Source organism: Tamandua tetradactyla, chromosome 8 (assembly GCF_023851605.1).
Source record: "Tamandua tetradactyla isolate mTamTet1 chromosome 8, mTamTet1.pri, whole genome shotgun sequence".
Taxonomy (NCBI): domain Eukaryota; kingdom Metazoa; phylum Chordata; class Mammalia; order Pilosa; family Myrmecophagidae; genus Tamandua; species Tamandua tetradactyla.
In genome coordinates, this window is record NC_135334.1 from 38,801,288 (window position 1) to 38,828,509 (window position 27,222).

General features: G+C 34.4%; 1 protein-coding gene across 2 annotated transcripts in view; it reads right to left on the reverse strand.

Moving 5' to 3' along the window:
* DYNC2H1 (dynein cytoplasmic 2 heavy chain 1) overlaps positions 1–27,222 on the reverse strand; it is a 522,264-nt gene that overhangs the window by 329,161 nt on the left and 165,881 nt on the right. For both annotated transcript variants that reach the window (XM_077113112.1, XM_077113111.1), the window contains exons 40-50: positions 27,043–27,172; positions 24,723–24,878; positions 23,032–23,291; positions 22,229–22,475; positions 21,065–21,216; positions 19,883–20,027; positions 11,881–11,983; positions 11,238–11,405; positions 9,476–9,606; positions 8,001–8,249; positions 7,318–7,426 (exon numbers count right to left, since the gene is read on the reverse strand). In XM_077113112.1, the coding sequence (XP_076969227.1) occupies positions 7,318–7,426; positions 8,001–8,249; positions 9,476–9,606; positions 11,238–11,405; positions 11,881–11,983; positions 19,883–20,027; positions 21,065–21,216; positions 22,229–22,475; positions 23,032–23,291; positions 24,723–24,878; positions 27,043–27,172 (1,850 nt within the window). The remainder of the gene's footprint in view (positions 1–7,317; positions 7,427–8,000; positions 8,250–9,475; positions 9,607–11,237; positions 11,406–11,880; positions 11,984–19,882; positions 20,028–21,064; positions 21,217–22,228; positions 22,476–23,031; positions 23,292–24,722; positions 24,879–27,042; positions 27,173–27,222) is intronic.

Consider the following 27,222-nt stretch of genomic DNA (forward strand, 5'->3'; position numbering starts at 1 on the left):
ATAACAGAAGTAAGCTACAGGAATGCACTACTTAAAAACTCAAAGATGTTATTCCATAAAATAGTCACAAACATTCAAGCCTGCTTAAGTACCACTATTTTCACCAAGCTGTTATCCCTTACGTCTACCACATATCTAACCAAAGTTCTGGTCTACACATCTCATTTGGGCATTAAAGTGCCATATATTATAAATCAAATGTTTTCATTAGCCAAAGCTATTAAATTCTGAAGAAAAGACTATTCCCCTCAAGGCCTAGCATGATAACAATATAATTATTTAATAAGTACTGAGTTGAGTATGTGCTTCATATAACTGTGTCCTCAGATGCCCTGCAATGAAACCACCCAGAAATTGAAACCAGGCTTTTAACCAGGTTTCTTTCATACTTAGAAAACAAAGTAAGGTTAAGGCAGGGATTTGTGGCTCAGTGGCACACGAAAGACCCAGGTTCAACTCCTGGTGTTTGCCCATGTCAAAAAAGAAAATAAATTATAAATAAAGTACTGTTGGCCTAAGTTTAAAACTAAATTACCTTGTACCGATCTCACTAACAGTGTTCATTCATTATGAACAGATTCTAGTAAACTTTATAAATTCTTCAGAAAAGGAAGAAATATAGGAATTTTCAGGTATCCTCCTTAGGAAGGCAGAAAGAAGTCAGGTGGCTCCAGAGACTAAGGGGAGTACCAAACTTTCACGGGTGAGAGCCATGGTAGAAGAATTGCTAAAGTCCAAGAACTGTTCAAGAAGCAGTAAAGGTAAAAAGAAGAAAAATCAGATATGACATATAAAATCCAAAAGGCAAAATGGTAGAAGAAAGTACTACTCATACAGTAATGACACTAAATGTTAATGGATTAAACTCCCCAATCAAAAGACAAAGACTGGCAGAATGGATTAAAAAACAGGACCCATCTATATGCTGTCTACAGGAAACGCATCTTAGACCCAACAATAAACACAGGTTGAAAGTAAAAGGTAGGGAAAAGATATTTCATGAAAATAACAATCAGAAAAGAGCATGGGTAGGCATACTAATATCCAACAAATCAGACTTCAAATGTAAAACAGTTAAAAAAGACAAAGAAGGACACTATGTATTAATAAAAGGAACAATTCAACACGAAGACATAACAATCATAAATATTTATGCACTGAGCCAGAATGCTCCAAAATACATGAGGTAAACACTGAAAACACTGAATAGAAATAAAGACACATCTACCATAATAGTTGGAGCTTCAAAGGAACACTCTCATCAACAGACAAAACATCTAGACAGAGGATCAATAAAGAAACAGAGAATTTGAATAATACAATAAATGAGCTAGACTTAACAGACATTTGTAGAACATTACACCCCACAACAGCAGGATACAGCTTTTTCTCAAGTGCTCATGGATCATTCTCAAGGATAGAACATATGCTGGGTCACAAAGCTAGTCTCAATACATTTAAAAAGACTGAAATCACACAAAACACTTTCTCAGATCATAAAGGAATGAAGTTGGAAATCAATAATAGGCAGAGTGCCAGAAAATTCACAAATACATGGAGGCTCAACAACACACTCTTAAACAACCAGTGGGTCAAGGAAGAAATTACAAGAGAAATCAGTAAATATCTCGAGGCAAATGAAAATGAAAGCATAACATATCAAAACTTATGGGATGCAGCAAAGGCAGTGCTAAGAGGGAAATTTATTGCCGTAATGACTATATCAAAAAAGAAGAAAGGGCAAAAATCGAGGAATTAACTGTCTACTTGGAAGAAATAGAGAAAGAACAGAAAACTAACCCCAAAGCAAGCAAAAGGAAAGAAATAATGAAGATTAGAGCAGAAATAAATGAAATTGAAAACATAAAAACAATCAAGAAAATCAACAAAATGAGAAGTTGGTTCTATGAGAATACGATTCAGATTGATGGACCCTTAGCAAGACTGACAAAAAGAAGAAGAGAGAGGATGAAAATAAATAAGATCAGAAATGGAAGAGGAGACATAACTACTGATTCCACAGAAATAAAGGAAGTAATGACAGGATACTATGAACAACTTTAAGCTAATAAACATGACAATGTAGATTAAATGGACAACTTTCTAGATAGGCATGAACACCCAACATTGATTCAAGATGAAATAGATGACCTCAACAGACCAATCACAAGAAAAGAAATTGAATCAGTCATTAAGAAGCTCCCCAAGAGAAAAGTCCAGAACCACATGGCTTCACATCTGAATTCTACCAAACATTCCAGAAAGAATAAGGACCAATTCTGCTCAAATGATTCAAAAAATCGAAGAGGAGGGAAAGCTACCTAACTCATTCTACGAAGCCAACATCACCCTCATACCACAGCCAGACAAAGATATTACAAAAAAAGAAAACTGCAGACCAATCTCTCTAATGAATATAGATGCAAAAATCCTCAACAAAATTCAGGCAAATCGAATCCAGCAGCACATTAAAAGAATTATACATCATGATCAAGTAGGATTCATCCCAGGTATGCAAGGATGGCTCAACATAAGAAATTCAATTAATGTAATACACCATATCAACACATCAAAGCACAAGAACCACAGGATCATCTCAACTGATGCAGAAAAGGCATTTGACGAAATTCAACATCCTTTCCTGTTGAAAACACTTCAAAGGATAGGAATAGAAGGGAACTTCCTCAACATGATAATGGGAATATATGAAAAATCCACAGCTAACATCATCCTCAATGGGGAAAAACTGAAAACTTTACCCCTAAGATCAGGAACAAGACAAGGATGTCCACTATTACCACTGTTATTTAACACTGTGTTGGAAGTTCTAGCCAGAGCATTTAGACAAGAAAAAGAAATACAAGGCATCAAAATTGGAAATGAAGAAGTAAAACTCTCACTGTTTGCAGATGATATGATACTATACATCGAAAACCCCCAAAAATCCACAGCAAAACTACTAGAGCTAGTAAATGAGTACAGCAAAGTGGCAGGTTATAAGATCAACACTCAAAAATCTGTAGTGTTTCTATACACTAGTAATGAACAATCTGAGGGGGAAATCAAGAAATGAATTCCATTTGCAATTGCAACCAAAAGAATAAAATATTTAGGAATAAATTTAACTAAAGAAACAAAAGATCTATACAAAGAAAACTACAAGAAATTGTTAAATCACAGAAGACCTAAATAAATGGAAGGGCCTACCGTGTTCATGGATTGGAAGAATAAATATAGTTATGATGTCAATTCTACGTAAATTGATTTACAGATTCAATGCAATACCAATTAAAATCCCAAAAACTTACTTTTCAGAAACAGAAAAATCAATAACCAAAATTTATCTGGAAGGGCAGGGTGTCCCGAATAGCTAAAATTATCATGAGGAAAAAAAATTAAGTCAGAGGTCTCACACTATCTTACTTTAAGGCGTATTATGAAGCTACAAGTGGCCAAAACAGCATGGTACTGGCATAAAGATAGATCTACTGACCAATGGAATAGAATAGAGTGTTCAGATATGGACCCTCTCATCTATGGACAATTGATCTTTGATAAGGCAGTCAGGCCAAATCACCTGGGACAGAACAGTCTCTTCAATAAATGGTATCAAGAGAACTGGATATTCATATGCAAAAGAATGAAAGAGAACCCATATCTCACACCCTATACAAAAATTAACTCAAAATGGATCAAATCCCTAAACATTAGATCAAAGGCCATAAAACTGTTAGGAGAAAATATCTTATAATCTTATAACAGGAGGCGGTTTCCTAGAACTTACACCCAAAGCACGAGCACTGAAGAAGGAAAGAAAGAAATGGGAACTCCTGAAAATTAAACACTTTTGTGCATCAAAGAACTTCGTCAAGAAACTAAAAAGACAGCCTACACAATGGGAGACAATAGTTGGATATATCAGATAAAGGCCTAGTATCCAGAATTTATAAAGAGACTGTTCAACTCAACAACAAAAAGACAGCCAACCCAATTACAAAATGGGCAAAAGACTTGAACAGACACTTCTCAGAAAAGGAAATACAAATGGCCAAAAGGCGCATGAAGAGATGCTCAACTCTCTTGGCTATTAGAGAAATGCAAATCAAAACCACATTGGGATATCATCTCACACCCACAATGGCCATTATCAATAAAGCAGAAAATGACAAGTGCTGGAGAGGATGTGGAGAAAGAGGCACATTTATCCACTGTTGGTGGGAATGTCAAATGGTACTATCGCTGTGGAAGACAGTTTGGCGGTTTCTCAAAAATCTAAATATAGAATTGCCATATGACCCAGAAATACAATTGCTAGGTATCTACTGAGAGGACATAAGGGCAAAGACACAAACAGCCATAGGCACACCAATGTTTATAGCAGCATTATTTACAATTGCAAAGAGATGGGAATAGTCAAAATGTCCATCAACAGATGAGTGGCTAAACATACTGAGGTATATACATACGATGGAATATTATGCAGCTGTAAGACAGAATAAAGTTATGAAGTATGTAACAACATGGATGGACCTTAAGAACATTATGCTGAGTGAGATTAGCCAGAAACAAAAGGACAGATACTGTATGGTCTCACTGATATGAACCAACATTAGTAAATAAACTTGGATAATTTCATTGGTAACAGAAACCATCAGGAGATGGAAATAGGGTAAGATATTGGGTAGTTGGAGGTGAAGGGATATAGACTGTGCAACAGGACTGAATGTAAAAACTTAGAAATGGACAGTACAATACTACCTAATTGTAATACAATTATGTTAAAACACTGGATGAAGCTGAATGTGAGAATGATAGAGGGAGGAGGGCTGGGGGAACAAATGAAATCATAAAGAAAGATAGACCATAAAGACTGAGATGGCATAATCTAGGAATGCCTACAGTGTATAATGACAGTGATTAAATGCACAAATTTAAAAAATGTTTTTGCATGAGGAAGAACTAAGGAATGTCATTACTGTAGGGGGCTGAAAATAGATGGTAATGAATATTTTAAAATTTTAATTCATGTGTGAGACTAAAGTAAAAAATTTTTATTTGGTACAAAATTTATATTTTGACTAGTGCATTTCCTAATATAACTTACACACTGTAAGTACATGCAATCTTGAGTAGGACATGCGATTTTGTTCGTTTGTCCAAAGTGATGCCCTGATAAATTCCAGAGTGATTTGAACAGTGAATAAAAAGTATTTGCAAAGTCCCCTTTGGGGAATGGTGAGAAAGGGGGAAAATTCAACTTCCCCATGGATCAATAGCAAGAATTCTTGATATTCTCACAAGCAGTGTGGACAACCAAAGCTATAGGCTGAACCCCCAGTCTTGGGGTTTGTTCATATGAAACTTATCCCCACAAAGGATAAGTCAAGTCTACCTAAAATTAGGCCTAAAAGTCACCCCCAAAAGAACCTCTTTTGTTGCTCAGATGTAGCCTCTCTCTCCAGCCAACACAACAAGCAAACTCACCACCCTCCGCCATCTAAGTGGGATATAACTCCTAGCGGTGTGGACCTTCCTGGCAATGTGGGACAGAAATCCTAGAATGAGCTGAGACTCAGCATCTAGGGATTGAGAAAACCTTCTCGACCAAAAGGAGGAAGAGTGAAATGAGACAAAATAAAGTATCAATGGCTGAGAGATTCCAAACCAAGTCGAGAGGTTATCCTGGAGGTTATTCTTACACATTAAATAGATATCACCTTGTTAGTCAAGATGTAATGGAGAGGCTGGAGGGTACTGCCTGAAAATGTGGAGCTGTATTCTAGTAGCCACATTTCTTGAAGATGACTGTATAATGATATAGCTTTTACAATGTGACTACGTGATTGTGAAAACCTTGTGTCTGATGCTCCTTTTATCTATCTTATCAACAGATGAATAAAACATATGGAATAAAAATAAATAACAGGAGGAACAAATGTTAAAATAAATTTAGTTTGAAATGCTAGTGATCCATGAAAGGGAAGGGTAAGGGGTATGGTATGTATGAATTTTTTTCTGTTTTCTTTTTATTTCTTTTTCTGAATAGATACACATGTTCCAAGAAATGATCATGATGATGAATATGCAACTATATGATGATACTGTGAATTACTGATTATATATGTAGAACGGAAAGATCAAAAGTTAAGAATGTTTGCGTTTGTTTGGTGTTTTTGGTATTTTAAGAAAAATTTAAAAATTAAAAAAAAGCAGTGTTTCTTAACTCAAATTGTACTAAATCAACTAAAAAACCTCCATATTAATAACCAGGTGCTACTGCCACCTCCACCCCAGAGATTCTGATTTAATCGGTTTAGGGTAGTAGCAAAGAATTAGGTTTTTATTTTTAATTCTCCAAGTGATTCCAATGAGCAATCAGTGTTGAGAAACACTGGGGAATAGAAATGGATCTGGTTATGATGATATATCTCAGAAAAACAGACTCAACTCAGAGAGGCAAAATGGAAGTAAAGATTTCCAAATAATAAAAATCTTGAAAAGTAAAAGTATAAACCTTTCTACAACCAATAAAATTCTACAAATATTGAAAGCTACTTAATGGTCAAAAATTTCTAATATATTCCTCTTTCAAATGATCTTTTTCAATCTTATATACGCATACTTAAAGTATATACAAGTTCCTTTTCTTCTCAAAAATCAATTTCTTCGCTATAAAAAATGAGATTACATACTAATTGAAATTTGTTTTATCCAAGTAAAGGAGAAGCATGGGTATTTTTCTAGGTTAAAGAACACAAATATGTTCCAAATACATAAAATGTGAAATTCTATATATCTGTAATGTATCTGTATTCACATATTCATACTAAGGCTATTCTACAATCTATTTAATCATTCAACTACTGATAGAGAGAGGATCTATCAATTTTTTTGCTATTATAAATTATGCTACATATTTCCTAATGTATTGGTTCTTTTATTTCCGTAGGTTAAATTCCTACAGATACGAGATTTGCTAAGTCCAAAGATATCACACACATTTTATTAAGTATTAGTTGATAACATTCCCAAAAGGTTATAGCAAATAATAATCCCATCAAAAGAGTATGAAAGGGCCAATTTTTCTGTACATTCACCAATGAATGGTGGATGTTAATAATCCTTTCTATATAATGTCTCAATTTCATGATTTTATAAAACGGAGGTTCTCAATTCTCCTGCCCTGACCATGTTTAGCCCCTCATCACTATGCCAAAAGAGCTCCAAAACACAAGTAAATTTTACACAAGATTATTTTACTGGAGTAATTTTTACATTATTACTTTTATTTTCTTTACATATAAGCTATTAACTCACCTGAAGACAAAAGGCTATTGATCATCTCCAAAAATGTTGGATGTATAAACTGGTAATCCTCAAGAAGTAAAACAACCTGTTGTGCTTCAATACCTGCAAGATGCAGCACCTGCTCGATGAGAAAATACTTTTTAATGCCTTTAAGAATTTTTGCTATAATCAAAAATTATCATGATGCATGTAAACAATGTCATATTATCATGATTTATTTGTATGCTTGTTTATTTATTTATATTTGGGTAACCAAAACTAAAATCAAAATCAGCCATAAAGTATGAAAAGTTAATCCAGTCCAAGGATAAATACAAAAAATTTTTTTAAATACTTTAAATTTATAAGTATTTTATAGCTAGGATATAAGAACAAAAACTAGCAGATCATTTTAATATACACCCATATATTTTTCATGTAAAAACTCTACTCTTTTGCTTATTTCCCATGCACTTATAAACACCTTACAATTTCTACCTGGGGTACCTGGGAACTAGAAATCATAACAGAATAGGAATCTTTTTACTACCTGGAAATAGCAATATAATTTTCTAATAATCACTGAAAATTAATAATAAAAATTAAAACAGACTATGGAGTATATCAGAGACTTAAAAGGTTTTAAAATATTTTTAGAAGATTAGTGAATGTGGCTTAAAATGAAATAAAGCAAAAGACTGTGAGCAACTCACATGTTTGAGATCATTTTTGAACTGCTTCAGTTCATATCCTCTGGAAATCTTTGGAGTAAACAGAACTGCTCCATGCATATGACTGACTAAAGAAGTGATGGTCCGACGACCTACACCACTGCGTCCTGCTAGTAGAAGTGAACCTCCAGGGAAACTCAGCACTCTGTCTATCCTAGACATGTACTCCAGAACTTCTTGGAAAAGTAAAATATCTAAATTCTGGTTATCTCGTCCATAATGAATAAGACCCTTTTAAAAAATTACAATGAATATTTTATAATTAATATAAGCCTTAATTACATAAAAATATCAATTATCTAGATTAAAATATTACATTTCTATATGCTATAGAGAGGAGTGAAGTGAGTATAGGTCATCTTCCACCCAATATTCTATGCATAAATCCAGATTTAGAGGAGCTCTCTAAAGAAAAATATATACGGTGTGAAACAAGTTTAAGAGTCTACAAAAAAAGAATTATTTGGGGGGAAGTATTACTACAACTCAAATGTGAGGTAGCAAGTTAAATACAAAAACTCCAAAAACTCTCAAATTTTATAAGTTGTTACAATCAAGTTAATGCGCCTTTATTACGAAACAATCCTAGGACCCTGGAAAGCTCGTGTCTAAAAAATATTTTACAAACTCTTACTCTTACACACTGCTTGGAAATGAATTAAAAGCCCACACACATAGGTAGACAGGTGTTTCAGTGGTAGAGAGCTTGCCTGCCATGTGGGAGGTTTGATTTCTGGCCCATGCATCCCCCTCACTCCCTCCCCTCAAAAAAGCCCACATAGGTAGCTCGACCTTCCCTGGGCTATCTGATAGCTAGAGTGCAGGAAGAGAGAAAGGACCATTAGAATTTCCATACTGCAATATCTGTTCTAAACAGATCAATTAGTTTACAAGTCCACGAAAAACTTCCTAATATAAAATCCACACTAGTTTTCAATACAAATGTTAATTGTAAAGCAATCATACATAATACTATTTCTTCTTTATTAAAACAAACACACACACACAAATCTAAGACAGTGCTACTAAAGTTTCAGTGAATCAAAAGTATCTATATCACCTGGAAGCCTACTAGAAATTCAAATTCTTTGGGCCTGATCTACTGAAATAGATTCTCAAAGGAGAGAACATTCTGCATATGTTCTGGTTCTTCAACTGATTCTGATACTTAGGAAAGTTTGACAACCACTGCTCTAGGATGATTTCCAAATTAAATTAAGTCTCATTCATATTTCCAATATCAGATACCTCCTCCCTACATGTATACTGGCAATGTTTCATACTTATCTGTGTAAGTAGATGTGCATCCAGTTAGATTTGCCTCATTGGACTAAATTCCAAGAGACAAGATCTATCTATTCTATGATCTTTCATCTCTACACTTTCAAAACAATTGCAATACATATTTAAAAATATCATAACCAAATCCAAATTTAAATTCATGATTCATATTATACCTTTCTAATAACATCCTTGAGATCTGCAGAGTTTAGTTTTCCAAGCGGTTTTCCATGAGGAGGCAATGGTTGTCCTGGGGTTGCCCTTGCTCCTGAATTATGTAGGGCACCCCATGTAACATAGAAGCTATCTGGAGAAATAAAAGCATTTTTGTTTTATATGAATTATTGTAATGGGAACATCGGTAAATATGCTGCTCACTAAATTAGTTTTAAATTAGTCAGTTCAAATAAGATAATTTTCAGAAAGGCAAATATAAATTTTTGATTTTCAAAGTGTGCCTTGGAAGATCAATAAGATCAGTAAAGATATAAAGACCTTAAACTGTGATTTCAAGATCTACCTGAAAACTGACATTATCCCTATTTATCTTCACCTTTCCGCTTTTTCTCCCCAAATGAACTGGCTTCCTTCTAAATTTCTACTACTACTACTCCTACTTTCCACCCCCAATTTGTACCATTTTCCTTCCCCTTCTCCAGAATCTCCACACTAAATCCATGAATTAAAAATAATTTACATTAAAGAATTTACATAAAATTGACAAAACAATCCCAAAACTCTAAGAAAGAGTTATTGATGCTAACAAGATCCTGACTCCTAAAACAAAAGAATAAACAAATTTGAGACAAAAATCCCCCAACCTTCCTTCCTTTAAATTAGATACCCAATAAGATGCCAGCATTGTCTAATTCAGGTTATGCCACTTTCTTTGCAAGAAGAAACACCATTAGATTTTCTGACTAAAAGATGGAGTATTTAGGAACCAAAAGCCTCTCCATACAAAGCCATCAAAGCTCAGGCCACAATGACATAAACCCTTAGTCAGATCAAGCCCATTTTGAAGTACTACCAGGTTTTTCTCAGCATTTCATCCTACCCTAGGTTCTCTTGAAATCATTTCCTGATTCCCAAACTTAGGTGGTAACAAGAAAATTTCTTCAATCAATCCCTTCATCCTTCCCACCTTCAAGATTCCCTTTAGTTTATGTAATTATGGCTCCAAGACCAATATCAAATCTAGAAATGTAGAAGTTATAGAATGTAATGTATAAAGTTTTTGAGTCCTAGTTTCCCATTCTGAAGAAAAGAACCTCATTTTGTAGATGGAAAGCAGTTTTATTAGTGAATATTTCCATATTGTGCTCTTCTCTTAACAAAGTCCCTCTCACCGTGGTGATTTCCATCTTATCCGCATTACTTCCACAATAGTTTTCCAAACCTAAATTAGTTTTTAAGCAGTAACTGTTGCAAATGTAACACAGCTGTTTTGGCTGAATGGCATGTGTTTTGTTTATCATAACAATGGAAGAAGGTGGTATTAAGAATATGTAAGAAGCTCTGCACTATAACATTATGGGTAATGATAGGAAAAAGAAAAGCCATTGCTCTTAGGCAAAAGTTCACTCTAATCTAATATGAATTTCATACATTTATTGCTGTTAAAAAAATAAAAAGTAGTGAAAATCCTTCAGGAAAAATAACTTTGCATTGCAAATGTAAAACTCTAATGGCCTAAATTCCCTTTTTCCAAGGAAACAACTATCATCACCATATAGACCAGTGTGGAACATAATTACTGAATTCTAGAAAAACATAACAAAAACTGAGGAGTTCTTATGGAAAAGATAACACTAAAATTGTTCAAAGCTTTAATTTACTTAGAAAATAGATAGAAGAAATCATTCTACTTGTGAGAAAAATCATTGTAAATATCTCATAACAATTATATATTTACATAAACTCGGTAATTATTATTACCTGCCATATTATCTAATATATCTGTGCCCCAATCTCCTTGAAACACTGATGTTAAAATGCTGTCAAACAAATGAAGTTCCTTTCCGCCAACAATTTTGTCACGAAATAAGCGGTGTGCTTCATATGCTACTATTTCTAATACATAATCTAGTGGATGGTGTGATGATCCTAAACAAAGCAAAATATTTTTAATCACATTGTAAGAAAAAATGATTTGAAATGGTCTATATTTCAACAAAATACTAGAAATAAAGAACAAGAATTTACATACCATAATTTTGGCATCAGATAAATAGGAGAAAAGGAAAAAAAGTTAAAATTCATTTTGTTAATAAGTTGGTAAGTTTGTGTGTTTATTAGAAGGCCATAATACATACTATATTATCTTTAATTGTCCAATAAAATAGTTATCTATTAATAACATGAATTGGCTACTAAGAATAACTTCATTTTTTCCAAAAATCAGGTTTAAACAGTTATAATAATAAACAGTTGGAAGAAGAAATATAATAAAATATACAATTATTGTTACAATTCTCATTTAGCCTACCTTATACAAATACCATATACAGTATAAACGCCAACACATAATTTGGCATTCTAAAGAAAAATAAGTGATTTGAAATCATGAAAGAAGACTTACCTCCTTCTAAATCATATCTGAATAAGCCAAGAACCCACTGGGTGAGAATGCAGGGAGTAAAGAAATAGTGACTATAATCATCAACAGTAAATTTGGCCCGTACCTGAAGAGAAAATATCGTAAATGGTTTACTTTATTAGATATATCATCATGCTATAAATTTTTCAAGGAAATGCTAAGTTCAATCTATGGATGGAAATATATTTCAATATAATTAATTTCCTTTGTTATCTTGCATAGTTATTTTGCTATTTGATACACTTAAAAATTTTATTTTAAGAAGATATTTTTCAGGCTTCAACACACTGTCAAAGGTGGTCCATGGCAAAAAATAAAAAACGAAAAAATTGAAAAGCACTGCTAAGGGGACTTCCAGGAAGATGGAAGAATGGGATAAGCTGAGTTCACCCCGACTCCAAAGAACTCCTAGAGAAGTGACAGAAAAATGACCGGGACAGCAATAACAGGGTGCAAGTGACCTTCAGGGTCATCTACACTATATAGCGAAGTCCTGGATAAAAAAGTTGATATATTGGGATTCAGAGAATGGGGTGATTAGGCTCTATCATGACTGCACCGGGGACAAAAGGCTGTGCACCAAGGTAAGTACCTATACCTCTAGCTAGCTTGGGAGATCAGCTGCCTCAGCTCTGCAGCCCAGACCTCTCATGGAGAACCCAGAAACCGGCAAATTGCTTTCCCTGCTCATAGATACCATACAGCTAGTGCATAGAACCTACCATACCCCTTTCCATACCGCAGCCTGGAGCCCTCAGGAGTGCTCGGATGGGGAGTCAGAGACAAGGAAGGAAACCATGCCATGCCCATGTGCCCCTGCGCCCCTCCAAGCCCCACAACCCCATGCCATACCCCACACCACCATGCCATGCCCTGCGCCCCTCCAAGCCCCACAACCCCATGCCATGCCCCACACCACCATGCCATGCCCTGCGCCCCTACACATCATGCCATGGCTACCCAGCAGGCAATTCCAGGTTGGCTGTGCATAGGGGCAACGAACAAACCCAGTCCCACAGCTCAAGGTCATTCTAAGAGGAAGCCTGGGGGCCACAAAACCCATTGTGCTCACAAGTGGAATCTTCACAGAGGTGCACACTGCACACCCCTCAGCCCCAGGGTTGGCAGATTTCAGCGTGCACTGGAACAGGCAAACCTGGCACCTGGCTGTAATTCCACTGGCTCTACAGCTGCCACAGACAGGGAATGGCAGGCCTGAGGAAAAGATGAGGCCCAAGAGTGCCATCTTCTGGGAAGAAACAGAAAGTGCAGTCTGGCAAATTTACTATTTGTCTAGCTTCAAACTGACCCTCAAGTACAGATGCATACCCTGAATGAGGTCGGGCCTTGGTTTGTGGGTAATTACTCACAAACCAAGTGCCAAAGGAGAGCTTCCAATGCACACACAAACAAATACAAAACTTATGTTTGAGGAAAATCAACTTCAAAGTACCCTTATATCAAGATAATCAAATGCCTCGAGCCAACAGAAAATCACAAAGCATGTGAAGAGGCAGGCACATATGGCCCAGACAAATGACCAAATTATACCACCAGGGGAGAGACATGGAACAACCAATCAAAGAAGTTCATACAAATCTCCTAAATGAATTCAATGGGTTGCCTAATGACATAAACGAGATCAAGATGACACTAGAAGACCATAAGGAAGAATTTGAAAGAACAAATGGAAAAATAGCAGATATCAGAGATGAAAGATACTGTAGACCAAATTAAAATATATGAGAGACATACAGCAGCAGATTTGAAGAGGCATAAGAAAGAATAAGCAAACTAGAGGACAGGACAATTGAATTCATATACACAAAAAAACAAATGGCAAAAAAGATGAAAAAATTTGAATTGGCTCTCAGGGAAATGATGGAGATCACAAAACATACAAATACAAGAATCATCAGTGTCCCAGAAGGAAAAGAGAAGAGCCTAGGAAAACTAATTGAGAAAATAAAAGGGGAAAAATTCCCTAACTTTCATAAAAGACCCTAAATGTGCAAATCAAAGAATACCAACAAACCTCAAATAGAATAAATCCAAATAGGCCTACTCCAAGACTATTAGTCAACACTCTGTCAAATGTTAAGGAGAAGCAGAAAGTCCTGAAAGTGGCAAGAGAAAAGCGACTCACCATATACAAGGGAAACCATATCAGACTGAGTTTGGACTAATCAACAGGCACCATGGAGGCAAGAAGGCAGTGGTATGATATATTTAAGATCCTTAAAGAGAAAGACTTCCAGCCAAGAATCCTTATCCAGCCAAGTTGCCCTTCAAAAGTGAGGAAGAGATTAAAATTTTCACAGAAAGACAAAGGCTGACAGAATTTGTCAACAAGAGACCAACCCTACAAAAAATACAGAGCAAATATAGACAACTGAACTGCACATTAAGAGGTGTTCATTTCATTACCTAAAAGAGAAATGCAGATCAAGACCACAATGAGATATCACCTCACACCTATAAGAATGGCTGCTATCAAACAAACAGGGAACCACAAATGTTGGAAAGAATGTGGAGAAATTAGGACACTTATGCACTGCTGGTGGGAATGTATAATGGTACAGCTGCTATGGAAGTAGTTTGGTGGTTCCTTAGAAACTAAAAATCAAGTTGCCCTATCACTCAGCAATACCACTACTAGGTATATACCCAGAAAAGCGAAAGCAGTGACATAAACAGACATTTCCACATCGATGTTCATAGCAGCATTATTCACAGTTGTCAAAAGATGGAAACAATCCATGTGCCATCAACAGATGAGTGGATAAACAAAATGTGGTATATACGTACAATGGATTAGGTAGCTGTAAGAAGTGAGCTCCTGAAGCATATGATAACATGGATGAACCTTGACATAGGCTGAGTGAAATAAATCAAACATAAAAGGACAGATACAGTATGTTTTTGCTATTAGGACACTGGTAAACATAAACTCAGAGGTTTACAACATAGAATATAGGGACCTGGAAATACACAGAAGCTAGAGATAGGTGAATGGTTAGCTAATGAAGTTGAACTTAAATGTAAGGGAAGGGATAAGTATGAAAGCAGTTCATTAGTGGGTTTATAAGTAATATTGTTATACTGAAGGTGAACATGATGGAAATGGGTTGTAGAGAGCCATGTATCCCACAGATTAAACCTACAAATATAAATAAGTTTTCATGACCTACTTCAAAGGTATAAATCTTGTAGAAAGAGTCAATAATCCAAGGGTATGGGGGAAAACTATTATTACATGCTATGGTCTATATTTAACAGGAAGATATCCACAGTACCACAGCAAAGCAGTGGAGAGGTAAATAACAGGGGGGATAAGATACAAGTTAAAGGGAAGTTTGGATTTTCTATTTGGCAAGGGTATGTCTATCACTTATTTTTCTATTGGGAGCAATGAAAATTGTCTAAAATTGAGAGTGTTGATAATTGAACAACTAAGTGAGGATAATGTGAGACACGGATCATCCTCATTTAGAATAATCCTGAAACATATGACTACATGGATGATCCTTGACATAGGCTGAGTAAAATAAGCCAGACATAAAAGGACAGACACAGAATGATTTTGCTATTATGAACGTGGTAAAGATAAACTCGGAGGTTTATCTGAATTTGGACACTATCCATGATTAGCAATGGATAGAGGTGGCTGAAGGATACATTGACGGAAAAGTAGAATGGCAAACTGTGGTGTATATATATGATCGAATATTGTGTGGCTACCAAAAGGAATAAAGTCGTGAGGCATACAATGTTGTAAATGAATCTTTTGGACATTATGTGATGCATAATAAGCCACAAACAAAAGAACAAATATCATATGATATCAATTTAAAATACTTATAAGAAAATCGGGACCTAGATTGTAAGTTCTTATAGCAATCATATTTAGTCCAGAACAGAAGCTCTGGAATGTTATTTCTAAATTTTGAGATGTTGTGCTATACATGCATAACCTGGTACTTTCCTGAACTTTGGCTTTCCATGTAACACCTAAGTCTCAGAGTTGGAGCTCTGCAGCTCTGAATGTCAGCATTGCTACATACAACAACTGTTCAAGAAACTGAAAAAGATTAGGCTTCAATTACAAATAAGAATGATGTGTGAGACTAAAGCAAAAAAATGTTTCTTTGGTACAAAATTTTTATTTGACTAGTGCATTTCCTAATATAACTTATGTAGACAGCTTAATTGAACACTGTAAGTACATGGAACCTTCAGTAGGGCATGAGGTTTTGTAGGTTTGCCCACAGTGATGCCCCAATAAATCCCAGAGTGATTTGAACAGTGAGTAAAAGTATTTGCAAAGTCCCCTTTGGGGAATGGTGAGAAAGGGGAAAATTCAACTTCCCCAAGTGGAGAATTCTTGATATTCTCATAAGTAGTGTGGACAACCAAAGCAATAGGCTGAGCCCCCAATCTTGGGGTTTGTTCATATGAAACTTAACCCCACAAAGGATATGTCAAGCCTACTTAAAATTAGGCCTAAGAGTCACCCCCAAGAGAACCTCTTTTGTTGTCCCGATGTGGCCTCTCTCTCCAGCCAACACAACAGGCAAACTCACCGCCCTCCCCCTGTCTACATGGGACATGACTCCCAGGGGTGCGGACCTTCCTGGTAACGTGGGACAGGAATCTTAGAATGAGCTGGGACTCAGCATCAAGGGACTGAGAAAACCTTCTCAGCCAAAAGGGGGAAGAGTGAAATGAGACAAAATATGTCAATGGCTGACAGACTCCAGAGTCGAGAGATTATCTTGGAGGTTATTCTTATGCACTAAATAGATATCACCTTGTTAGTCAAGATGTAATGGAGAGACCAGAAGGAACTGCCTGAAATTGCAGAGCTATGTTCCCATAGCCATATTTCTTAAAGATGACTGTATAATGATATAGCTTTTACAGTGTGACTGTGTGATTGTGAAAACCTTGTGTCTGATGCTCCTTTTATCTACCTTATCAACAGATGAGTAAAACATATGGAATAAAAATAATAGGGGGAACAAATGTTAAAGTAAATTTAGATTGAAATGTTAGTGATCAATGAATGGAGAGGTAAGGGGTATGGTATGTATGAATTTTTATTTGTTGTCTTTTTATTTTTTTTTCTGAATTGATGCAAATGTTCTAAGAAATGATCATGTTTATGAATATGCAATTAAGTGATGATATTGTGAATTACTGATTATATATGTATAACGGAATGATCATATGTTAAGAATGTTTGTGTTTGTTACATATTTTTTAACAAAATATATAATTTCTTATATAATTTTAATTAATAAAAAATTAAAAAATTAAAAAATAAACAATAGGGGGAACAAAGGTTAAAATAAATTTAGTAGCTTGAAATACTAGTGTTCAGTGAGAGGGAGGAGTAAGGAGTATGGCATGCATGAGTTTTTTCTTTTTTCTTTCTTTTGCTGGAGAGATGCAAATGTTCAAAAAAATGATCATAGTGATGAATCCATAACTATGTGATGATATGTACACTGATTGTCCACCATGTATGAAATGCTTGCATGTCAAGAATATTTGTATGTTTGTTTGTTGTATACAATAAAAATATTAAAAAAAGTAAAACTAGAGAAGTGCTGGGAAAAAAAAAGAAATAAGAATGAAGCTGATTAAAGATTAAGATAAATCAGGATACAGGGGCACATACTCTAACTCAACCTGTCTGGAGAGATCATTTAAACAAGTGAAGCACATGGAGCCCAGAATGGGAATGAGGGCTTGTTATTCTGTATAGCTTAACATAATACTGGATATATCCCAGAGTATGGGGGCAGATAATTAAAAAGTATTGGCAAAATCGCTCGAGGAACAGAAGAAAAAATATGGAATTATTAAACCTTACTCCCAAAGAAACCCCTAATACTGTCTCAAACATTAGGAACTCCCAATTCAATAGGTCAAGGCCTGGATCTTGAGGCTTGCTCTTAAGAAGCTTAGTTCTATAACACAGAAGCTAAGCCTACCTATAGTTATGCCTAAGAGTTACTTCCAGAGAACCTCTTTTGTTGCTCAGATGTGGCCTCCCTCTCTCTAAGCTCAATTCTTCAAGGAAAATCATTAGTCTTCCCCCTACATGGGACATGACGTCCAGGGGTGAAAATCTCCCTGGCAGTGTGGGATCAACAACACCTTCCTGCTCAAAAGGCGGAAAAGAATTATAACAAAATAAAGTATCAGTGGCTAAGAGAGTTCATATAGAGCTTAGAGAGGCTATTCTGCAGGCTACTCTTATGCAAGTTTCAGCTAATTATTCCCAATTACCATGGTTTGCTAAACTCCAACCAAAACCATTCCTATTAAAACTAAAGAACACCTAGGGCTCTGTTGAGATTCTACAAAAGTTTCACACACTAAGATTACTTTCCAGAAACCTACAACCTTCAAATGGTTCCTAAGTCAGATAAGTCCTAAAATCACTAGGGGCCAGCCTCTCCAAAAACATCAACTAGTTCCATCTCCCACCCCATATTACTGACACCCCTTTTCAACATGAAAAAATTAGAATGGGCATAGCCCAAATACCCCTAAAGAGTTGGAGAAGGTACAAAGGAGAAGGAGCTATAACAGAAGAGATAGGATTTAACAAATGAGTATGACTGCTGACTCAATATACTGATATTTCTTTTAGTCTCCATTATCTTGGAGTAGCTAGAAGGAAAAGCCTGGAATTGAGAAACTGTAACCCATACCAAACTCTGAACTCTGTCATAACCACTTGTTACAATATACTTTGAAATTTAATGTTCTTTTGTATATATATATATTTCACAATAGAAAAATGTTTGTTTTTTAAAAAAGCCCTGCTAGAGAAAGGGATTCAAGGAAAGTTAACCTATGCTTTATAAAACAGTGTTTTGCAATTCCAAGGCATTTACAGGACTAGTAAGACCCACTTTCTAATGGTGGAAAACATGGCACTATCTTCAAGTACTGAAGTCACTGAACTTTTGACAAATCTAAGTGTCTCTCCTCAACACAAAACAAGTAGAGAGCGTGTCCTTTCCTCTCTGCAGACAGAGCCATTATCCTTATTCATGCCTTGATCATTTATCATCTGGATTAATTTAGGAAAAATAAATAAACAAAAAAAAATCTTAGTTTTTAACTTATCTTTCCTCATTTCTACGCTAATCCTATAAAAAGCATGGTCAAAAAAAAAAGTATGATCCATAAACACTTCCATAACTGCACTTAAGTAGGTACAGTAGACACTGCCCCTTAAGTAGGAAGACCTTCTTCTTTCATCTCTAGCCACTTTGTGAACTTCTATTTATTTTCTTTTTACTTTCTATTTATTTTTCAAAACTCAGATCAAATTTCACCTCCTCTTATACCATTATCACACAAAGTTATTTATCCCCTCCTCTGTGCTATCTCTGTAACCTGTACACATGTTGTTATTATAGTTATCATATTGTATTAATTTGTTTAAATGACATGTCCATCATTTGACTATAAACTTACAGTGAATGGTGACTCACTCATCCTTACATCCATAGGACTAGCAATGGCAAGGGAAGGCACTAAATAATTGTCTTCTATGTACTTGATGCTTATTTTCAAGTATCTTTCCATTTTACCAAGGAAGGATACTTTAGACATTTCCTCATAGGTAGCAGGAAATGAATAAGTATCAAAGACTATTCTCAGGTTTGAAGCCTAGATGACAGAAAGTGATAGCAAATTATCTATCCATCCATTGATTCATTAATTTAACTAATATTTATTGAATACCTTTATTAGACATTATGGTGGGCTAGCTGGGAAATACAATAGAGAATAAGGGACACATAGTACATGGCTTCATGGAGCTCACTCTCTAGTAGAAATGTATAATAAACTGCAGGAAAGTAAAGCCTGGGGATCAACATAGAAGTCAGAATTAAGATAGTCTTTGCGAATGATGCAAATAGATGTGAAAACTACAATATGAAAGAGGTACATATACCTGCTCATATACTTGTACCATAGATCCTGCTAAGAGGTAAATTTTTGAGGAAGATCCCCAAATGGAATGATTCTTCAAATTTTTGTGCAGAACTGGTTCCAAATAAGCTCCATAAATTGTTTGTAATTGTTCTCTTTCTGGGTAGCTAAAAAAAACCAAACATATAAGAAAGAAAAAAAGCTGAACTAGATCAACATCCTAAACCATTATTTAAATGTTAATATTAAATTTTATTTTAATGGTTTCAAACTGTGCTGCTCTAAGAATAAACGTCTCTTAGGTTTACACAGGGGCTAAAGGGGAGGCCAGGTTCAAGGTACCAACTCTCATGCCAATCAAATTAGATCTCCAATTATCTATTGTTGAATACTGTCAAATTTCATGATTTCACAAAATTATTTAAAAACATAATTATGTGAAAAATCACTCATTTTAGAAAGGACCAAATGAAAATTTTGCTTAACAAAATACATTTTGAGTTAAGTACTGCCTATACAAAGGGTAGTAATCCACCTCAGAATTAAAAAATAGACTAAAGCAAATAAAATCAAGTCATTGTTCCCAAACCAAAATTATAAAATCTATGTCACTATGGCTTAATTGATGGTAGTAACATTTCTGAAAGAAGAATGCTAATAGATGAGGTCCAATCAGCACGAAATCATAAAAGCAATGGTTAAGTAAAAATTTAACAGTCTTTAACCAGAGGAGACAGAGCCATAACCAGAAGATTCAGGAGTTCCTGTAACAATTATGGACCATGGAGATGAATGGCTTTGACTGATATCATCAGCCACTTTAATGACCTAACTCTCCTTTGTTCAGATTCAAATTTTCTTTTTAGTTTTCTTTATCTAAGTTGATAGCATTTTGATCTATAAAATCTATAAAACATTTACAATCTATAATCCACTATTCAGATTTCTGATATTGCTATTTGGACACAGATAATGCAAATCACTTTTGTTTATTTCTTCAAAAATTTCTAGTATTATGAAATGTTTCATTAAAGCTTTTATCTATTCTAATTGTCCAATATTAGAAATTATGGCATACAGTTTGGGAAAGACAGAAAAAAATAATATCAGAGCTTAAGTTTGACCCATTTTTATATTACTCTAGAAAATACAATTATATGTCTCCACCAAATTAAAAAATATTGAAAAACATTAAGATACATACTCTATAGCACAAAGACGAACAATAGAAGTAAATCTGGTTGTAAGTTTATGTCTTCCCAGTCTTCCTCCAGCTGACATAGAAGCCACAATTTGAATATTTTCTAAACCAACCCATTCCAAATTTTCATCATAAAATCCTTGATATGTCAAAACCTATTTGAAAACAAATGTATTTTACTCATGCTAGTGGATACAAGCCCATGGGGACAGTCTATCACATTATTTTCAGTAGTGCCTTACATGATAGCACCAATCACACTGAGTGATTTCCTAAGATACAGTTTTCATTTATACATGTGCATAGACACCAGTAGTTTTTCTAACCATGATAGAAAAAGTTTTTGCCGAAATTCAATTGTTTCCAAATTCAACCATCATTCTCTAACTAAAGAATTTACAACTAAAATATATTCTTATATCACTTAAAAATAATACTGGCCAAGTCTCTATATTCAATTAATGTCAGCTGAAATATCATTTCAAAACGCTTTTCTCTCCAATAAACATTAAAATCCAGATCTTATTATAAATCTACCAGCAATTATTTTTTAAAAATTGAAAGGAGTCAAGAGGAAAATACAGGGAAAAAAGTCTTTATTTTCTACAAATACTTTATTATATTCTGTTGTTTCATAGTAAATTTAGACCTATATAAATATAATAAGCTCTAAGAATTTAAGGTTCTCTAATGTGATGTAAATCATGTAAAGGAAGAAAATCTTTCACATGGAGTGAGAGAATGTGTGATCTCAAATCCTTACTTGGGCAAAGAGAGAGAACTGATGGGCTAAGACAGCCAGAAAGGGGCATGGCTAAATAAGTACAATACTGTCAGAAGAATGCATATCTAAAGAAAATAACGTAGAAATTTCCCCAAATCCAACAGCATCCCCAGCGTCTGCTTGCTTCAAGAATAAAGGACAGTAACTGATGTCAGTTAAAGGTTGTTTTTACTCTCCCTGTGATATATCATCTCGATGTAATACTAAAGGTAGTAAAGATCCAAAAAAGTAGCACTGGAGTGTTTTCAAGAGGTTAATTACTATGACACACGCTAGATAAAACTGCCTCCATGGAAAAAAAGCAGATTTTTCCATCTATAAGAAAAGTTAATGAAATTAAACTATTCCCAATTGTATCAAACATTTCAAATTTTCAGACTCACCTGTTGTAAGAAAGCTACCAAAGTACTAGTCCCCCACTTATCAAGTTTGGGTAGGTTGATATCTTTTAAGTACAAAACAAGTCGTTCACAGTCTTTTGGTCTATATACTCGACCAGTATTAGTACTGATTACTATGCAAGTCTGGCTCAATTTCTGCAGGAGATGTCGAGAGGTAGTTTGAGCACTACAGTGAACTGTAGCAATATGAGTAGACCGGAGCTGAGAAAAGGCATATTTGAGCAGCATCCTGTGAAAGATGTATGACATTTGTCTTTGAAAATACAATAAAATGCTTTATAAATTCAATACAAAATTTCTGTCTTGGAAATATTTCAATTTTTTAATTATGTAGAATAATGGTTAAGGGGAAAATGGTAAACAAACATGGATATACTTTTCATAACTACCAAGGCTATTTTCTGAATTTCAGACTGGGAAAAATATTCATATTTTAAGGCATTTTGTGACTCTTTTCATCAAAATAAGTCTACAGAAATAATTTACTTTTGATAAAAGAATATATATAGAATACATAAATCATAAAAGTTTTTGTTACGATTATATGGACAAATATTTTTTAACAATTTCTTCTCAGACTGCTTTCTTGCCATAACAATATGCACAACCTGGCAGAAAAAAAAAAAGAACACATTCTTCACAGTTATTACATTTTTATAAGAAGTAACAATGAAAGGAGTCCTCCATGAAAATGTAATGTTACTGCTATCAAAGAAAATATAACAAAAGCTATTAAATCATTTTTAAAAAGGATGCACCTCAGTGGACCTGTTCCCACCTCTTACCCTTTGCCACATCCTTCTGGACCTATGAGAATAAACGGCTGTTTAGTATTAGAACTCAACCAAGGCTTGAAATAATCTAGACCTCGTTGCATGTCAGGAGTCTGAATGACTGGAAGAGTTTGGCTATTACTGAAGTCATCAGCAGTCAAATTTTCTGGCTTCTTCAGCACATAAGAGGCCAGCTGTCTTCTACTTGAATCATAATATGTGTCCATCGGTTTGTGAGAGTCTGGAGGACATTCTCGCGTCCAATTAAAAACCTTAAGAGGAAAAAGTTGAGAAAAATTTTCACATACTCAAAACAGAATAGGTAAAATTTTAATTCTTAAATGTACCAAAAGTGAATCATCTTAGTTCAAAAAAAGCTTGCATACACTAAATATACTAACACACGTTATAAATAATAATTCTGCTTGAAATATTTAATTTTCTAATTTATTAAGAAAATAAATGTCATCTGGTTTATGCATATGCCATGGAATAAATACATTTAACTCTTAATAAAGTTCTTATGAACACTAAATTACGAAATAAAGAAATAGTAAGCCAAAAGCCCTTCATTTCTACTATTATCTGGCACTCCCCATTCCAATATTGCTATCATAGCCTTCAACCTGTTATTTTTCCTTTTAATACAGAACACCATTATCTATGAAGATGCAGAATAGAGAGACAGACTCTGATGCTACACTTCACACCTTTGTTCAGGACTTTGGCAAGAGAGTATCCATTAAAAGCAACATATAATACGGTATTGTGGGATAACAATGAGAAGCATCTGACAACAAAGGAAACAGCATAGCCATGGAAGGGAAACAGAATAGAGAGAGCAATAAAAGAAAAAACAAAATTAAAAAAAACAACCCAGCAGGAATATAATATTGGAATTAACTCAAAGGAATGTATGTTCAATTATTCTATCAGAAACCAATAGGGAAAAAAATCTCTTATTAGGGAGAATTCAGCTTTATAAACAACTTGGCTGAAAAAGAACCTCCACATATATGAAAGAAAAGATTTAACAATTATCAATCCACTCTCATAGCCCTAATTGCTAAAACTATTGTGGCTAAAATAACGGAAAGGACTATTTTATTCTTAGGTAAAAATGAATAAAATAATATTTATATGGCTAAGGAGGTTTGAAAATATCTAACTTAAAAAAGATATGGCCCAAATTTCAGCCTATTAAAACATCATCTGGGCGGGCCGCGGTGGCTCAGCGGGCAAGAGTGCTTGCCTGCCATGCCGGAGGACCCCGGTTCGATTCCCGGCCCTAGCCCATGTAAAAAACAAACAAACAAACAAAATATAATAAAACAAGAAAATGTTTAAAGATGTTTCCCTTTCTTCCTCCCTTCCTTCCTTCTATCCTTCCTTCCTTCTCTGTCTTTCCTTCCCTTCCTCCCTCTCTCTTTAAAAAAAAAAAAAAAAAAAAAAAAAAACATCATCTTATAAAATTTTAACAATATCATAAAATATTATTAAGTAGCTCAAAGGAAAAAAATAAGTGTGTGTGTGTGTGTGTGTGTGTGTATATATATATATAAATGAAATATATTACTACTGTATTGAACACACAACTCCGAAATTTTAACGTTTCAAATTAAAACGTTTCAAACGTTTTAGTTACAAATCACTGTATTTCGGCAGTTAAATGTCAACAAAAAAGAACTTTAAATCTGCATTACCTGCTTGGTAAATTCCAGACGTGATTTCATGTTCAGATTTCCACTAAGTCCCCTTATGAGATTAATAATAAATTGTTCATAATCTTTACATCCATGTAGATGTGACAAACCATTCATCACAGTCCCAACCAAACTTGTTTCTACAACATAGTCATTCTGTTGATTAAAATACATGGTCCAGAAAAAAGACAAATATTAAGTAGTAAACATAGAAACATACATATTGATATTTACATATCTTTCGAATAATCTTTAAGACTTTATAGTTGAAAAAAAAATTTATCCCTCTATTCAAGTTGTATAAAAGTTCTTATTTTACTCAATTTAAAAATATACTTTCAAAATATAATCATATAAACACAAATGTATATCTCTAGCTGTAAGTGCCAAGAATTCTCAAACAGATTCATGTTTCGTTAACTTTTAGCCCCAAAGAACAAGTCTGAAAAAAAATAATTCTTCATTTACTTCTGCTGATAAACAGGAAGCTAGAAGTAAGAGTTAGATTGATGGCCCTAGAAAGAAAGGCTAGGCTTAAATAAAAAATCATTTGGGGTTTGCTCTGTAAGCAGAATTTTTAAATGAAATTTCAGGACTGAAATGTATAGTCAATTTTTAGTTCTTTTTGCCTGTGGGGCCGCTATGGATTCTGGAGAGTTAGGAGGGAAAAAGGTTCTCATTCTTTCCATAAATACCTACCGAGAGCCAATTATGCATTAGGATCTGCATGTTCTGCAAGATACTAAAAATTAGTGATTTATCTCTGTGTTCATGGAACTTAAATCTAGTGAGGAGATGGTTAACAATTTGTGGTAAAATATAAAGCAGTAGAATAAGGTGTTGCGAGAAAGGGTAAGTCAGATTGAGTATTCAAGATCTCTTTGAAAAAGGTAAAATTTAAGCTAATACCTGAAGGATGCAAACTACCTAGTCATGGAGAAAATACAGCACATGCATAGGAAAACCACTGGTACAGTAACAGAATTAAAAGAAGAGGAGTTTAAGATTAAGTCAAGCAAGTAGGCAGAGCCAGATTCTGCAGAATTATATAGGCCATGTTAAAGACTGTGAATTTTAGTTTTACTTCCTTAAAAGCATTTTAAATCAGGGGGGTGAAACTATCCAATTTACACTTTCAAAAGTTCACTCTGCCTGAATTATAAATATTTTTGGAAGTACAAATGTGAAGAAGAGAAGGAAGAAGGGAAGAGACAGGTAGAAATCCAACCGCTTAAGTCATGATAAGCATTCTGGGCTTTAAAGGAGAAATAAAGGAAACCTACATATTTTCTTCTAGGTTGTATAATTTATCAAATTAATACAAGAAAGAAAAGTTTTATTTATAAATACATGAACACTTGACTGGAACATCTATGATGATATCTCTCTCAGATCTGGGCACAATGAACAAAAGGGTAAGATAAGAAGGAAAGAACCCTCAAAACATGAAAGAGTTCCAAAAAAATAAATAAATAAATAGGATTCTGTCTTCAAAACAGATTTTTTCTAACTGAATCTCTGGTTTCTATTCTAAGGTTTAATACACTTTTCTGTAATTGTTTCTACAATCAAAATACATATATTCCACCTAGTGTTATATTCTTCATTCTCTGATTCACACAGTTACTCAGAGCATACAAACAAATGACCTCAAGGCATTTGCAAAATCCTTCCACACTCTTTTCTGCTTCTTACTCTTGCTTAAATCAAAATCAAGTATGATCTCCTTTTAAAAACTCCCTAAAGACATCAATACTCTCTTCACCTATTTATTACAACTGTTTTCATGCAGTTTTCCTTCATTAGACAATTCTTTTTCAAAGAAAAGTATGATCTTGTTAATATTTACCTCTCAAAATCTCAAGACTAGTAATATACTTGACACATATTAGATATTCAACAAAAGTTGTTGAATAAACAAATGTTTTCAACATAAATGCAAATAGCTCACTATCCTTTTTCTACTTTAGTATTAGCTTCATCTTGTTTCTAGCTATGATATATAGTAAGTTTTTTACATATAAGTCAAATGTGAAGGCAAAGATGGATTTGCTAGTAAAAACTTAAAAAGACATTCCAATATTCAGTTCAAGACTTTTCAGTAAGCAGTACAAGGTATTGAGGATAGGAGAATAAAGTATATTAAACTAACACAAAAAATTGTGCCAAGAAACATAGAGGGAAAATAACAATCATGTCTTTCACCCCTCCCTCATATTCAGGCAGTGCTCTGCCATGAGGCAATTATATGCAAGCATCACTCTTAATCAGTGTACTTTTTTCCTAAATGAATAATTATGAAATATTATAGCTAACTTACCTGCTTTAGAACCCACTGTAAAGCCTTTTCAAAATAATCTCCAATCCAGTTTTCAAGATTATTCCTATACTTAGCAGGCTGATTTCTCAACCAAGATTTTATCAGAGAATTAAGATCTGTCTCTTCATCACTAACACAGATTAACAAAAAGACATAAAAAATTATCTAACAAGAAATTAT